Here is a 16,965-nt window from a genome sequence, read left to right as displayed (position 1 = left end):
ACCTAGGCTGCTAAGTCCAGAGGCAACACTAAGGGAGCAATGCAGCTAGGTACAGTTTTCTCCAACCTCAACTTTCAATCCCCACCCCCAGACCAGCTCATTTCCACACCTCCCTCCTCCTTGGTCAGTGAGCCTGAGCGTCCTTTTCATTAACCTTTTAGTTACTAACTCCACGCACATACTTTTTCCTACGCCCTCCAAAGAAGTCAGCCTCATACTGCCCATCACTGCCCAGCACCGCCCACCCCATGGCCCCGCAAGCCGGCCTCAGCACTAGTTTAAGGGGAGGGACACGCCTCCCAAAGCTGCGGGGATGGGGGTGGGGGTTGCTCACTGGCCCTCGGATCTCTGCTGTAAAAGCGGAGCGGTAGAGACCGGGCATGCGCAGCATCTTTGGGCGCATTGTGATGGGAACTGCTTCTCTGAGTCTCTACAAAGACTCTGGAGTAACCACTAATGACCCTCCTAAGGCCCCCCTTCTTTAAGACAGACACACAAACACAGAGGCAATGCAGCTTTTTTTTTTTTTTTTTTTTTTTTTTTTTTTTTTTTTTTTTGAAGGGTGGGAGGAAGTTGCAGTTTGAAAGGTTGATCCACGTTAGGAGTGGTGTATTTCTATTGATCCCATCTCCCGTGTTGACAAATGCCAGCACCTAGGCTTTGCAGTCCGGGGCTGCAGTTTGCAGTAGAGCTAAGCGGTGTGCGGCTTTAATTCCACGTCAGATCAACTTTGATCAATATCCCCCTACCGGCCCAATTGGAAGAGCCCAATTCACCGGCACTGAGCCTTTTCGCTCTTTCCTTCCCCCCCCTCCCCGCCCCCCGCTTTAGACCTACCATCTTTTGCGGGGGGGACGCGGGGAGAGTCTCAGATTGTCTTGATAATTTATTCTTTCGTTCTCTTTCTTTTGCTTCTCTATTTTTGTTTTTCAGTGTTTTGCTTGTTTTGTTCTGTGTTTTAGGTTTTTATTCTCTCTCTTTCTCTCTCTCTCTCTCTCTCTCTCATCCTAGGGAGAGAAATCGCTTTGGCAAACCCAGCTTGCAGCCAATGAACCCGCCTTCCAGATTGGTGTGAAGACAGAAGTGAGGTGGGGGGAAGGGAGGGGGTGTGAGAGATCCTGGGAGTGAGAGGGAGAGAGAGGGAGCAAGAAAGGAAGAGAGAGAGAGCGAGAGAGAGAGCGAATAAGAGAGAGAGTAAGAGAGAGAGAGAAGAAGAAGAGGAAGAAGAGGAGGCGGCGGCAGCGGAGGAGGAGGAGGACTAGTGTGGGGTGGAAAGGAAGAGTGAGCGAGAGCAAGTTAAGGGGAGGGGGTGTAAGAGCCAACGAATTCTTTTTCTTTTTCTATTATTTTGACGACTCCTGAGTTGCGCCCATGCTCTTGTCAGCTTCGTTTTAGGCGTAGCATGGCCAGGCAGAAGAAAATGGGGCAAAACATGCTCCGAGCGGTCTTCTTTTTAGTCCTGGGGCTTTTGGGTCATTCTCACGGAGGATTCCCCAACACCATCAGCATAGGTAAGCGCAAGCGAGCCAGTCGGTCGGTCCAGGCTCTCCCTCACCCGAGACCACTGCCCCGGCAGGGCTTTCGCTGCGGTGGGTCCCTGTCTTGTATGGCCTGGGAACTGGGACTGGGGCCGGGGACCGGGCAGAGATGGTGCGGGGCGGGGGGCGGGGCGGGGGGAATCTGATCCTCAAAGAGGTGGCTGGTCTGAAGAGCCTCTGGGACAAGAGAGGGGTCTCCTGGGGATAGTGGGAGTAAAATGCTAGGTTTTCCGAGCTGAGAGGAGCACCGGAGGCGAGCAGGAGGCTGGGATGCTGCAAGGGGGTGAAGAGTCGGGGTTTTTCAGCTCGCTGCTCTGGACTTTGCCATGGCGTGCGTGCAGCTCCTGGAAGTTGTCCCAGGGTGATGCCGACTGTCTGGCCGCGCCAGGGCGCATAACCCGGACCCGGGGTGCTCAGTCCGGGGTCTCCGGCTGTCGGCTGTCGGGAGACAGGCTGGTGCTGGGGGAGGTGGAGCCCACTTTGGATCTCCCAGACCCGGGCAGCAGCCGGAGTCGGTGGTGGATGGGGTAGGAGGCGGAGGTGAGACAAGGAGCTGAGCGGGCAAGCGGCGAAGTCACGCAGACCACGAATTCATGAATTGCCGCTGTGTCTGTCTGGAGCCCGGCTCCTGGGCTCCTGGAGGGAGTTATCTTGGCTTCTGTCTGTATTTACAAGTCTAGAAGTTAGAATTTTTGCCATTACTGAACCAGCCCCCTGTATTGTCATGGGTGAGGGTGGCTATGGGGAACGGGTTGGGGTAGCAGGGGGAACAATATTGTTTTTCTTCCCAACCTTTTCCTTCACACAAGGAAAAGATGACCAGCTGTGCGGATGCGGGGGGAGCGACTAGAAAAAAAAGAAGGCTTCCGCCTAAGAAAGAACCAAGTCTCACTCTTGGTTGCATCGTCCTAACCCAAAACAGCCCCCTCTGCTCCCTTCTCTCTAGCCTCTTCTTTTCAGTCTAGAAAATTCAGGTTTCTCTTGGCCAAAATCTGAGTTCACAAGTCTTGAAAGACACACAGGTTGAATATCAATCCTCAATCCCACATCCCAGGAGCATTGAGAGGTATCCGGTATCTATATTGTTCCCCAGTTTCTAAATGGCCCTAGGGTGGGGGAACACCAGCCAAATCTCCGTTCCCTTTGCTTATAGGTGGACTTTTCATGAGAAACACAGTGCAGGAGCACAGCGCTTTCCGCTTTGCCGTGCAGTTATACAACACCAACCAGAACACCACCGAGAAGCCCTTCCATTTGAATTACCATGTAGATCACTTGGATTCCTCCAATAGTTTTTCTGTGACAAATGCTTGTAAGTAGATCTGCTTTTCCTCCCTTTGGGACGTTGGGGACCTCATTTGCATCTTTCTTGTGGCACTTAGGGTCTGTGTGTGTGCTGGGAGATGACTGCCTCAGTAGATATTTTAGGGGCTCTGATCCATCCGGTTTCATGCTGCATAAATCAACTCCAAAGGATACTGCTGAGGGGCTTAAGACAGTAGGAAAAACTCAAGACAGTGGGCAAAAGTCTGCTCTAAATAGTGTTTGATGCAAAAGTTTCATTTTCCTCCCTGCTAACCTAGTGTGTTCCTTCTCCAACACTCTCTCTCTCTCTTTTTTTTTAAACTGGGGGAAAAAAAAAGAAAGAAAAAAATAGCATGGTTGTTCAGAGAAATTTCTTCAGATGAGATTAAAAAAAGAATCAGCAGCTTCTTGATTGAGTCAATTCAGGATGTACATCACTTGACTGTTAAAGCTAGTGCCTGGCTGTAGGAACGAGCTGAACTTGACAATTGCCTAATGTGTAGGAAGCAAATATGAGAAATTCTGCAAACAAGTGACCTTGAGGGGCAGAACAGGCTGGGTTCCCTGGCCTCTTTCTGTCCTCAAATATTACCTTACTTACTGAGAGAGCTCTGATAGGAACTGATAAGACTACAAACTGATTGCAAGTGATGAATGCCTAGCGAACTGAGGGGAAGGGAGAAAATGGTGATCAGGTGATGATTTGGAAAACTAGTTCTGCCTCTCCTAGTGTTGTTCACCCCCCATGATCGTTAACGACAACACAGTTCTTAATTTAGAGCAAGGAGGGGGCAGGAGGAGAGGAGGCTTGGAGCAGGAAAACTGAATATGGAAAGAGAAGTAATTCAGCCCCAAAACCGGTTCTGAAATCCCTAGCTGTACCCCGTGATTATTCCTCTGAAAGGGGGACATTTTCTAAAATACAACCAAAGAAACCTAAATGGCTAATAGCCTGTTGGACATATGGTTTTACTTGAATGGAATGTTTCATGAGAAAGACTGAGAATTCTTCATGTAAGCTTATTTCACTAAAAGTTTTCACAACAATGAGGCTGAATATGGTATAAAATATGCTTTGCTTTTATGGCTGATGTAGTTTGGAATTTGGGGTTTTTTTCCTTTCTCTTCCAAGGGAGAAATGATGTTTATGTTTGGATGGGTGAAACTTTGTATATGACTTTCTTTAAATCCTTCTGCCTCAAAGGATACATGGTTTCCAGAAACTATCGAAAGGGTCTCTCTCCAAGGGCACAGGTTCCTTGGCTTTGAAGACTTGGGCCAAGGGGTTGGGGGGGTGACATACTCTGCAAGAAATATGACAGTTATCAGCTTTAAGAAAATTTCAGCTGAAGATACAGATCCTTATATGAACATGTTCTGAGATACTCCATATTTGACTTTCTTTGGCTTTCTGACATTGACAAAAATAGGAATTTATTAATTCCAGCTAAGTGTGAAAGTTACGAAATGTCTGTCTATACTTTGCATCTTATTTTGGTAATCCCAGCCTGTCTCCACAGCATTTACAACACACATCTGACTCTTAATCCTGCAGCACTGTGATCTTGTCAAGAGGCTGAATCTCAAATGCAGCTTCCTAAATATCAATTAGAACAGATTTAAAACTAAATACATTAAACTACCAGGGTTTATTTTCATTAATAATAAATAATATTTATTTCAACTCCCTTCAGTGTCTTTTCACTGATGAGAACTGGGATAAGAGAACCATTTGGTTTCTCAGAAATGATTGATTTCCAAGGTTTTTGGTCCTGTTCTTATGGTCAAACCAGATTGACACCCACCAGCCCTAGACTGTCAGAACCCCACTCAAGAAGCAATCAGAAATGATTCTTGCCATGTGAAAATCTCAGGTTTAGGAAAAGGGAATAAGTCATCCATATTGGTATTGAGTTGCCTTATTGCCTTACCTCTCAGGGCAATAAGAGAACAACCATGTGAAAGGAAAAGAAATTGATGAAAATCTCTCACCATAAATTCATAGCATTTCCACTTACAAGGCTGGGTTGTGGCTAGGGGCTTGAGAGTTTGGGAGAAGGAGTGTAGCTCACTGGGCAACAAGAAAAAAAAACGAAAACGTGACCTTGCCCTTAGTTATGTCAAATACACATGTATGCATGTACAGACATACGAGGAAAAACAGCTAGAAAAACCAGTGTTGTGTATCTAGCTGCCTGTTGCTTTCTCTGAAGACAGAGGAGGAAAGCTGTCATCTTCTCTGGTCCCTGAAACAGACATCTCTGAATGTCACAATCATTGAATGGGGGCCAGATCTCAAAGCTGTCTTCAGGCAGCTGCTGCCTGGTAGCTTAGTATGAGAAAGATGACTCGTCTAACCATAGTCTTTGAATGCAGAAACCAATGATTTCAAGGGGCCAAAGAAGCCCTGGAGGTGTTTCTCATTTCTGCCCCTGGCTTTGATTGTTCTTTTTCTTGTGGAAGTGGAGATCAAATATTTCCAACTGGCATGAAATTCTGGTTCAGTGCTAGAGCCTGACAGGTGACCCCCAGGTTCCACTCCTCCAATTGATCGCCCTGATTGTGCAAAGAAAAACCTCTGTATCCTCTGGCCTGCCCTTTTCTGGAGACCTAGGGAGAATTCCAGAAAACCACAGATGAATCTCAATCTGGCCAACCACCTCTCCTATCTGTTTCAATATGGAACGGGCTGCAAAAATTAAAGAAACTTTCCCTTATTCCTAGGCAAAATTCCTAGTTTCAACTTTCCTTAGCACTAGAATTGATCTCTTCTCATGATCTGTCCTGCACCCTCAATCCTGAGGCAGGCACACACTTTCTAGGGTGTAGGTATGCAGGTAAACAAATATACAAAGAATAAGCAAAGGGTAATTCCTTCATGTATGTGTCCCTGTTCTCCATTCTCCCTCCACATTACCCACCCCTACAACCTCTGACAACCTATTTGAAAAGTTTCCTTGTGATGAATCCCAGGCATCAGTTATTTAAAGACTCTTCTTCATCAGAAACCAATTCTTTTGCATAACCCCCAAGAGGTTTGCTTAAGACAGACTCCAACTTTATTCCATGTCTTACAAGGCCAATAAGAGCCGCACTGGCTTTGAAAGGTGGTTAATTTGGGATCTCAACTCAGAGATGGATTGAAGTTTATCTAAGAGGCTCACCTGATTTGAAGCACATGTTCCCATTTCGTGGGAATTTATAGAGTTTGCTGCCTTACTTTTTAACTTAGCTAGATAACCCCAGAACCAAGAATGGTGTGAATATTTTGACTTCAGGATACATACATTCATAGACACACAATCAGTATATATGAAAAGAGATATATACACATGTAAGTTACATGTTTGTTCTTTAAAAAACAGATTTAATAGTCCTAAGGCTTTGGGGGCAGGGATATGGAAACACCAAGGGATTGATGTGTCCCATTGTGTGGCTTTGCTGTCCTGGTTCCTCAGGAAATGTCGCCGATTCCCTTGAAGTCCCCTCCTGTGTCTTGCTGCTGTGCACTTGTAGTGCACTCCACACTACACCGCCCCAGCCTCTGCAGTGTCAGCTCATTAGCACACAGATCTCATATTCCCTCTCCGCACTGTCATTGCAAAAATTGCTGTTGTACACCTTTACAGCCAACAAATGTGCTTGTGGATTACGCACTGTTTGCAAGAAGCAGGGAAAAGGCAAATGTAACCTTAAAGGTTATTCACCACGGAATTGTGCTCTAAACGCATTGGCTTAAATAAAAATCTGTTGATGGAAGCACAATGGTGATGGTGAGATTGAGAATAGGACTTAGGAGTGCAGACTCTAATGGAGTCCCAAGTAAAATTCCTTTTGCTGGCTAAACCTAATCAGATGCAAATTTTTATTCCATTAATTTTTTTCAAGCCATTTGAAATATACCTGCTGAGAATACACTCCTTTTATAACTGAGCGCATTTCACTACCAAATATACTTAGCTGAGACAGGTTTCTTTCTCTTTCCTACAGAGTCACAATCTAATTATCTAATTATTCTAATTGCCAAAATCAATTTAACTATTTATGTCCATTTGGGAAGGAAATGTCTCCCTTGATCCTATTCTTTGCAATTTGGTGGGTTTTGTTTTGTCTTGGTTTGGCTTTGGTGTCTGTCCTTTCCATGTAAGATTTGGAAACCAGGTGAAGACTCCTGGGATCAAGATCAAGGCTCCTTCCCTTAAACAGATTTTGCCATACTACCCAACATTGACTGCTCTGGCTCCACTCCCTCCCTCACTCCCCCTCTTCCCTGCCTTTGTGCCTTTGCTGCTCTCCCTCTCTCCTCTGTCTGCTGGCCAGCCTTCAGTAAGCTTGCCGGCTTAGCTCACTTCTCAGCCCGTCTGGCTTAGCCCCCTGAAGCACGAAGACGTTGCCTTAGTGGTGCCAGTCAAAAATTTAAGTCACCTTTTTACAAGGTTTATTATGGTTTTTAAAATTTATTTTTCATAGGGTGGGGGAGGGAAGAAGCTGATGCTGTTCATTTGGGCCATAAAAATAGATGGCAATCAGCAGGCTGTAAAGGTGAGCTTCCCGCAAAGTGTATTACCTCCCCTAGAAGGCAGCTTCCTATTGATACACTAAATCAGGGGGGAGAGCAGCAAGAAGGGTTTGAAGGAAAGGAATAAGGGGAATTATTTTGTTCTCCATCTACATTTACTGCAAAATGGGCCATGGTTTTTCTTCCTCTCTGCAATTTTAACTTTTTTCCCTAAAATGAAACTAGTTTTTCACATTTTCCTACTTCTGCCCCTACAGAGGTAATTTCCTTAATTCTGCATTTCCCTCCCTAGTCCCTAAGATTGAGTGATAATAGTGGAGGATCGATGAGCTTTTTGTTATGTTTTGGCTCCTTATGTATTTTTAAATTTCATTGTTATGGGTAGTCAGAGGTGATTGGCTGGTTTCATTTTAACAGATTGAAAAATAAACGACACTCCTGAGGCATCATTATTTGTCTTCCTTTGTGGATAAGAGATTTGTCATTTTTATACAGTTGGTTTAAGGGTTAAATGATGGCATAGATTTTAAGAGAGGGTCAGAATTTTAGAAGATAGAATTCCATAACTTTGGGGGAGACTAATAAACATGCTTATCCAGATGATTTCCCTATCAATGTCTTAGATAGAGACTGCAAAATAAATTTGAAGGACCTTTCATAAAACCATCTATCTTCAATGAAGGTCAAGCAAATAATCTGTATACTTTACCTGCTCCATTAAAAAATCAAGTTTTGACTTTATTCCTTTGGCTTTTTTACTTTGGGTCTTATTAGATAAGACCCGCCACCACAGGAGGGTGCAATTAAAACCCCAGGTGGGGGTGATAGGTATTCTTTAGCAGCACTGTGGGAGTTGTGCAGACACAAAAGGAATTCCCTCCAGCTTGGTAGTTGCTCAGAAACTGTCTGGGCTCCAGATACAGAGCTACAGATAGCCTCAGCCTGTGTGTGGGATGAGCCTTGAGCTAAAGCAGCAGCCCCTAAAAAGGGTCAGTCCTTGCCAAAGGTTAACATGGACAGAAATTGTCTTCCCCATATTTCTACGTCTTCTATTGCCATTATTTTCTTCTCTTGCTCTATCCGTCCAGTTTGTCTAACTCCCTTTTGCTGGTCTCTAACTGCCTACTCACTGACCAGCCCCTGATTCTGGCATACCATCCACACTAAACTTACCTAGGGACTATTTTCTACCCTAGACTTTTCCAGACCTAATTCCCAGACCTCCTCCTTCTCCACCAGAATATCCCTATTCTTGGTCCATCCTCCAAGGATGTAGAGTGGAGTAGGGCCTGCACTCTACTTTGGGGGTGACAGCTTTATATCTAATATAGGTATATATTTCATACATATGAAAGTGTCAGATAAATGGTAAAGGGTTAATATATGTAACAGGGGGAGTATTTGCTTTAAATCTAGGGACTATGGGAAACATACTGCCTCAATTTCAAGGAAAGATACTTAAATAGGAGTGTTTCTGGGTATTATTCACAGAGTGACCGTTCACTCTACCCAAACTAAAGGTCAGCTGGCTTTGATTATAGAAGACTTTTACAGGCCAAAGTACAAGTCTAACTGCACATAGTAGGTTGGGTGTAAGTACACCCGAGGCATAGGCAGGTTCAACTTCTTCATGTTGAATCTAAAAGCCTTTGGGGGTAATTTGGGAAGCTGCTAAAGTTCATAGGTATTTATTTTATTAAAGAGGCTGTTGTGGAGTCTGAACCTGCCTATGTGGGCACTGTCAGGAGATGCAATGGCACAGAAGGAAGGTTATAGGAGAGGATAAGGGTGGGAGAGAAGCTGTGTTTCCAGCTGTAAGTTTCCTTTCCCTGGGATGGTATGTGGAATGCCATATTTAAGAGGTAACATCCATCTCACAGTCACTAAATGGTATCTCTGGAGGTATTTGGGAGCATAGTTAAGCAGTATCTCCTCCTCCCTCCATCCTTCCCTTACCTTGTCTCAAACATACACTCTGGCCTCCCTCCCAGTGGAAATAACCAGCATAGTCTCTTCTGGATTTCCAGTTGGTCATTGGTCACAGAAGTGTTTACATCCCATGCTCTATCTGGACCTCCCTGTTCCTCAGTTCCCAACTGTCACTGGCTTCTTAAGCAATTATCCTCAACACAACCATCATTTGATCTTATTTGGAGGGTGCAGGGGAACAAGGATAAGAATAAGGAGAGGAAACACAGCTGGTAATGATCCCTCAACCCTATGAGGCACAATTCAGTGTAGAACAGCACTTCTTAATTTTTCATGTGCACACCAATGACCTAGGAATCTTGTTAAAACAAAGATTCAGATTCACTAGGTCTGTGATGGTGCCCAAGAATTTGCATTTTTAGCAAGCTCCCAGGTGATGCCAATGCTTCTGGTCCTGGAACCACACTTTTAGTAAGAAGAGCCCAGAGCAAGGAGACTGTGATCATTAAAGGAAAAGGCTCTCGCAGACAAGCTCTCATCCATGTTTGTATCTTCTTGCCCTCCAAAGAAGGTTCTGCAAGAGACACATTTGTCTCCTTATTACTCAAGTATGTATCTGTCACATTCCCAACAAGCCCGTGTCCATTTCAGCCAGGTCTGTAGATGGCATTACTAGATATCTGATGATAGCATTTAGAGTTGTTTTATTGTAGGGATGTGGAGTGGGGACTGAAAGGCAGGTTCAGAGAGGAAGTAGATCATGAGCCCGGGTGACAGTGTCTTGGCTTCTTGCCATACCCCAAAGTGCCCCTTTTAGAAACAACCTGCTCAAGAGAGCGAAGGTTGGCATGCAGTTCCAACTCCCTTTCCACTTTGCTTCTCTGGGTCAAGGCATGCCAAAAGGAGGCATGTAACATCTGCTCCTCAGCTGTCTGACTTCCCTTAAACAGGGTTAGAAACAAGAAGTACAACACAACCTGAATTCTCTCTGGTTCCCTAAGAGACTGAAAAATTTACTCCATTTTCAAGGCCTGTGCCAGGCACACATTGATGGGAGGGAAGGGAAGTAATGTCACTTTCTAGCAGAACTGAGTTGAGAACTGCTTCAGGGAAGTCATTAAAAACTTACCCAGTGTCATTTGAGTACCGCAAAATAGCAAAATTTCCCGGAAAAATTGCCCCCCAACAGTGTGCCATTAATCTGAAATTCCACAAATTCGTTTATTTGTATTACTGCACTGGAAGCCTGTGCCAAAATGCAAGCGTGCTATCTGGAAGGGAATAAATTAAATCCTTATCAGTCATTAATATTTCAACCAGAATTCTCTGTTCAGATTACCACCTGTTACCTTGCAGGATCCTCCAAGGGGGCTTTCCAAGACAGATAAATGACCCAGAACAAGATACCTGCCCAAGGAAGTGAGGCACCAAATGGATTGTGGGCATTCAGAGGGGCGCTGGTAGACTCTTGAGGATAAGGAAGATTCCCTCAAATACACTTCACCTATTTTTCAACATTTGACCTTCTCCATGGATAAATTCTGGTACTTTATTCACTAAGATTTTAGTTATCTTTAATTATTTTAGTTGCCTTTGACTGAAGTCATACCCTTCTGATGGTAGTGGGCCTGCTGCCTGTTCTGTGTGTGGTGTTTGCTGCAATAGGTGATTTCAGCTTCAGGATTTTCCAGTTACTGTGGAAAATTTTCAAAGGTAAAATCAGTTTGTGATGAGGGGTGGTGAGAATTTTGTTTAAGGTTTTAAAAATTGTTGTGATCAAAAATAATTCCCTCTCAATTATCCATGATTGGATGAACTACCTTGCCAATTACTCATTGCAACCAGGGCCTTCATCTTTGTAGCTCCCCAGAAAGGGGTCAAGCCACAGGTGATAAATGAGATGTGAAGGGGTCAGGACCCAGCTCACAGAGGGGTAAGTTCATGGGTGTGGGTACAGGTCTTTGTGTAGGTGAACACCCTTGTACAATTAAGATCAGAAAGGCCATTAATGTCCAAAGTCAGTCAGAACCTGTTACACATTCTCAAATATCCTAGTATGTCATTGCAGTTTCCAAAGCTCCTTGTTCATTAAACAGTGTTTCTTGAATTGGGCCACTTGCTTTAGAATCACCAGAGATGCTTATTAAATATGAATTCCTGGGTCATACCCTAGACGTACTGAATCAGAAAATATCAAGATAAGCATTTTACCAAGGTCTATGGGCAATACTAAATGCACACTTTGTTTAGGAATCATAGGTTTAAAAAGCCCCAGTACTACAGACATATACAGATTCAGATTGAATATTTATTGAATATCCACTGAGCACCAGGTATTATGCCAGGCACTTTCACATATGTTACTTCTCTATGTAACTGAGGTGCTATTGGCCTATGCAAGCATTAGAGTTTCACTTTCAGACTGGAAATCTAAGACTTGGAAGAACTAAGAGACTAACCTCAAGTCATAGTCTCTGAGGGAAATAAAACAAAATGCTCTTTGAGATGGTAAGTAGAGGCAAAGGAATTATTTTCATTTTGACAATGCTTCTTCCTTTCTTTGCTTATTAGCTAATGATTCATCCTCAGACATGCTCTGAACTAGATGTCATGGCAAATGCCAACCCACTTATTAAAAATAAATGTATTACAATCAGTTCATATAGCAATCAATATGCCCTCTTCCCCATCCTTGCTATCAACAAATTTAAAACCAGAGCTAAAATAATAACAGCTACCATTTATTAAACCCATACCACATGGAAGGCACTCTGCTAAGCATTTTACATGCTTTATCTCATGGAATCATCACAATATTGCCACAAGCGAGGAACTCTCATCCCCACTTTCTAAAAGAGGAATCGTAGGTGGTTCAAAATGTATAAACAACTAGCTCAAGGTCCCACAACTAGCTAAGTAGTGGAGCCAGGATTCGACCTGAGATCTTCCTGTCTCTAGAGCCTGAATCAATTTCAACTTGGGTTGAAATTTCAAATGTATATAGGGGCTATGCTGACCACATAAATGTGGTAGGTAATTGGACCAGGTGTGTTATAATAGGGAATGGTGGGGCCTATGGCAATCCAGAGAGCCCATGCTTCTGCCTGAAGACATTCAAATTCAATTTTCTTAAACCACTATGGGACAAACAAAGTGCCTGCAACAGGACCTAGAGGGACTGGGAGTGGGAAGTACACGTTTCTGACCTCTGCACTATACTATACACCTCTTTTTAGCAGCTAGGTTACTGGTTGAGGAAAGTTCTATTAACTGGTAGTTATAACTACTGAGAACAGCAGAGAGAAAAGCTCTTCTCAGTAAAAACTCTATTTTGACTTTCTTCTTATAGTGTGCCATCAAAGTATCTCAATATGGTAGAATTTTTTCTCCTTTGTGGAAATACTTGTGGTCCCATGTACATATACTGTATATCTAGTAGCTTTTCATGACTGAGTGCCAGCTCGACTCTAACTAACCTTCCCCCAGGCAATGCGGAGGCCCTCAGCAAGGTCAGAATGCTGGCACAAGGTCATTAATAAGCGCTCAGCAGATCAGAAGAGGTACATCACCATTGGCGGGGGGAGGGTTGTGCTTTGGGACAACTTCTTAGGTTCTAGAACGTGCAAACCCCAGGCCCACAACTGGGAGGCCACTGGGTCAAGTAAGGCTACATCAACAGTCACTCAAGGTAGGAACTTCCCATATACTCTGAGAAAGAGGCTCATCAACTTTAGACCAGGGTCTGAAATAGAGATGTAATAGTTGTCTGGAGTTGTAAACTAACCTAACCCAATCTGGTCACTCACAATCATTAGGTACTTTTTGTTGGATGTTAATAGCCTGCCATAGTTAAAGTGAGGCTATAGATCTTCTCCCCATTAACCTTACTACCAGCTATAACAACAAGACTCAGACAATATTCTACTTCTCATTAAAATAATAGCAAATAGACATAAAATAATTGGATATCCTGTTCTGTAGACTCAGGTTCAGCTACCTTTGCTTCTAGGTGCTCCAACAGCACCTTGCATGAAGGTTTACTTGAGGTACACAAGACAACATTCTAGTAGCAGGATTCTGCTGACCAAAAGTCCCCATCAGTGGCTGTCCACAAGATAATTTACAAATTGAACCTACAGTACCATTTTCTCTAAGGGATAATATTATAGAGTTTATTAGATGCTTATATTTTATTTATGCTAATTTGGGAACTCCTCTACCATATTTCTAGCCAGTCTACATATGTTGAACACTATTAATTTCACCAACGAGAAGTTTAATGTTAATTAACAAAGCCTCTGGTGCTCATTGGAGATAAACTCCTGAGGTGATTATTAGAATCATTTCTTGATTAGAATTCTTTAAATGCTGAATAACTATTCCTTGTCTATGTATTTCCAAATGAGGGTAACTGACCACCCCTACGGTATAGATTAAGACTAAGTGACCCATATATACACTACACAATTTATGTTGAAGTCTTATGAAATAACCTATAGGTAACAGAATATTTGAGATATCATGTTTCCTATGGCCTTGGAAAACAATAAAAGTTGTAAGAGCAATAGGAGGGTGGTGGAATGAACAATGAGACAGAAAGTAGGAGATCTGGGTTCCAGTCTCAGCTCTGATATCCACTGCCTGGATGACCTTGGGTAAATCACACCTATCTCTGGCTCTAGTTTTTATCATTTGCAAACTAGGGAGGTTCTTCTGGATGACGTTTGTGACTTCCATCTTTGACATTCTATCGGCCGGGCGTCGTAGCTCATGCCTCTAATCCCAGCACTCTGGGAGACCAAGGTCAGAGGATCACCTGAGGTCAGGAATTCAAGATCAGTCTGGCCAACATTGTAAAACCCCATCTCTACTAAAAATACAAAACTTAGCCAGGCGTGGTGGTGTGTGCCTGTAGTCCCAGCTACTCAGGAGTCTGAGGCAAGAGAATCACTTGAACCCAGGAGACGGAGGTTGCAATGAGCTGAGATCGTGCCACTGCACTCCAGACTGGGACACAGCGAAACTCCATCTCAAAAAAAAAAAGACATTCTGTCATTAATTTTTGTCCAATTCTTACCATCTCATTTCATTTCTTACTGAGAAAAGACCATCCAAAATGAAGCGCCTCAAATTCTATATCTAGAAATTCCTCTTCATATTCATCTACTCTCTGCCTTTATGAGAGCCTGTGATAAAAAACATTGAATCCTTGAAATCAATGGTTAGTGTTTCAGCCAGTTGTGGCTTATCCTTGCGCATCCCAACTCTTCCACTTACTAGCTGTGAGACCTTGGGCAAGTTACTTAACTTCATTGTACCGCAGATTCCCCAGTTATAAAGTGGTGATAATAATAGTTCTTACCTCATAGGATTGTTGAGAGTTTTAAATAAAATAATTCACAAATGCATGTAAAGCACTGAGATCAGTGCCAGGGCCATCAGTGAGCTTTCTTCATGGGCCCTGGAATCAAGAGCCCAAGAGAGGCCCTCCATACTGTTCATGCTCCTCTGGAGCAGCACACACATCCTCCTCCTGTGTGCCCTGGCACACAAATGGCACATACCTATTTCTAGCAGTTGATAATCCTTTTAGTTTCTTGCCATTCATATGATGAAAGCTCAACAGAGATGCATTTCTGGAACATCTCTGAGTCTAGGCAATTTTTCCACTAAATATCACAGCCTCTTGCAAGCATTCAGTATACTTTCTGCAAGAGCTACTAAATGCATTTTAATCTTGGCTCTCTTACTAGCCATATGACTGTGAGCAAATTACAGAACCTCTGTTAGCCTCAGTTCTGTCATCTGTTTAATGAGAATAAATATAATAGTAACTATATTATAAAGTTGTTGTGAAGATTGGGATCATCCACGTAAAATATTGACTATAATGTCTAACATATGTGTTCAACATATAAACACAGAGTACCGAAGTGGTTGGTAAGGAATAGAATTAGTCAGAACCAAACTGTGGAAGATATTCTTCCCATCTGTAACTAATCCCAAAGCCCTTCAAACTAACCTGTATGCCCTGTGAATCTGTAGCTGAAAAGAAGCTGAATGAGAACACCTTTGAATACCCACAATGCTGCCTTGGGCATAAGAGGTTTGCTTGGGGACAAAAAAAAAAAAAAAAAGTGGAGAAAGAAAGAATTTACTTGATACCTCAAAAAAACCAGGGCACACATACCACTAAGCCTAATCATGCCACCACTAAGTGAAATTGTCCAGAAGGACATGATCCCTTCTGATATTTTTTTTTTTTCTCTAAACTGGATATGATTTGGGTAAAGCAGCATGGATAGTAATATGATAACCTTAGCACTTGCTGGCTCAAAGGAAAGAATAATCTTTCTTCAAATGTGACCTCTATTTTAATGTGTTTAAAAGTGGGAGAGTGGAAGAGTGGATCCCAGATCCTGGATCCTGATCCTGCACTCAGACTAGGAAAAATGTAGTTCCAACTGGGCTCTCCCAGCCATGAGTTTTCTGAGGTTTTTAAATTAAGGCTGATGTGTGAGTGGAAGTTAAGAACATATAAGTTTGAGTGGATGTATTTTTTTCTTTTGATGGTGCTTGCCTAAGTCAGATTGAAAATAGCAAAGGAAGGAGATATGGAAAAGATTAAAAGAGAAATTTTGCTAATGTGATTTTCCAGCATTGTAGTCTCTAGTCTCTTCAGAGCAAAGTTTAACTAGCTGATTCCATAAGGATAGATTCATGAGAAAGGATCCTGCTAAGGACCACTGGCTTTTTATTCTTTAATTTTTTTTTTCTCCCGTCTCTTCTTCTGTATTCTGTATCTAACAGCATGCTGTATCCAGCAGACCAAAACCTGGGTTATAACCAAAGGCAATTTTTAGCCACTTCATTTCCCAGTGTACCCATAATCCATGAGTATCATCTCCTCTTCTCATTTCCTATTCAAGCCTATCCCTATATTTTCACGTGGAATCCCTGATCTTTTTTTCAGATGAAGAAACTGAAGAGGAGGAACAGAGATGCTCAGTGACTAGCCCAAGGTTACACAGCTAATTGATAACTGAGCTGAGGTTGTAATGCAGGTTTTCCAACTTTTGACACTTCTCTAAGATGTCTTCCCAACATAATCCTTATTCTCTTAACTTTCACTGCTGCACAATGACATATATAAAAATGACAACACTGTCAGTTTTAAATAGGTGGCAGAGAGGAAGAATAAATCCACAGCAAGTTAATTAGAAATACAGTAAAACATGAGTTTCAGGGGCCACAATTAATCGTATCTTCCATTTAGTGCTTCCAATGTTAACCTGTCATAATTTACCACCCTCTGATCTATAGTCAAAAATGAGCAAAACAAAGTCTTGAAGTCCTCTTATAGATCACAGACCGTTTGAGCTGGATCAAATCGTTTTAATCTAATTACTTCATTTTGTGGATGAGGAAAATAAGAATAAGAAAGGAGAAGAGATTTGCCAAAGGTGATGCAGCTCACTAGTAGCAGAAGTAAGTTGAGAATCTAGACTAACAGATTCTCAGAGTGGGGTCTTTTCCGCCATGTTTTGCAGCCTCATCAGCAGAAAACTGTAATAAAGTAACAGCACAGGTTTATTACTTTACTACCTTCTGTTATCTCTTTTTCTCTAATTGTCTAATAAGAGAATTGTCTAATTCTCTTATTCTCTAGTAAGT

The 16,965-nt window shown here is 42.8% G+C and overlaps 1 protein-coding gene across 2 annotated transcripts in view; it reads left to right on the top strand.

Moving 5' to 3' along the window:
* The first annotated feature begins 1,111 nt into the window (after positions 1–1,111).
* The window catches only part of GRIA3 (glutamate ionotropic receptor AMPA type subunit 3), a 310,602-nt gene continuing 294,748 nt past the window's right edge, over positions 1,112–16,965 (top strand). Inside the window, exons 1-2 of one of the 2 annotated variants that reach the window (XM_023202310.1) lie at positions 1,112–1,511; positions 2,692–2,850. In XM_023202310.1, coding sequence (XP_023058078.1) covers positions 1,403–1,511; positions 2,692–2,850 — 268 coding nt within the window. In that variant the 5' untranslated portion in view covers positions 1,112–1,402. The remainder of the gene's footprint in view (positions 1,512–2,691; positions 2,851–16,965) is intronic. The other variant, XM_023202309.2, reaches the window with a different exon arrangement.

Source organism: Piliocolobus tephrosceles, chromosome 12, assembly GCF_002776525.5.
Source record: "Piliocolobus tephrosceles isolate RC106 chromosome 12, ASM277652v3, whole genome shotgun sequence".
Classification (NCBI taxonomy): domain Eukaryota; kingdom Metazoa; phylum Chordata; class Mammalia; order Primates; family Cercopithecidae; genus Piliocolobus; species Piliocolobus tephrosceles.
This window is presented reverse-complemented; position numbering and strand designations above follow the sequence as displayed.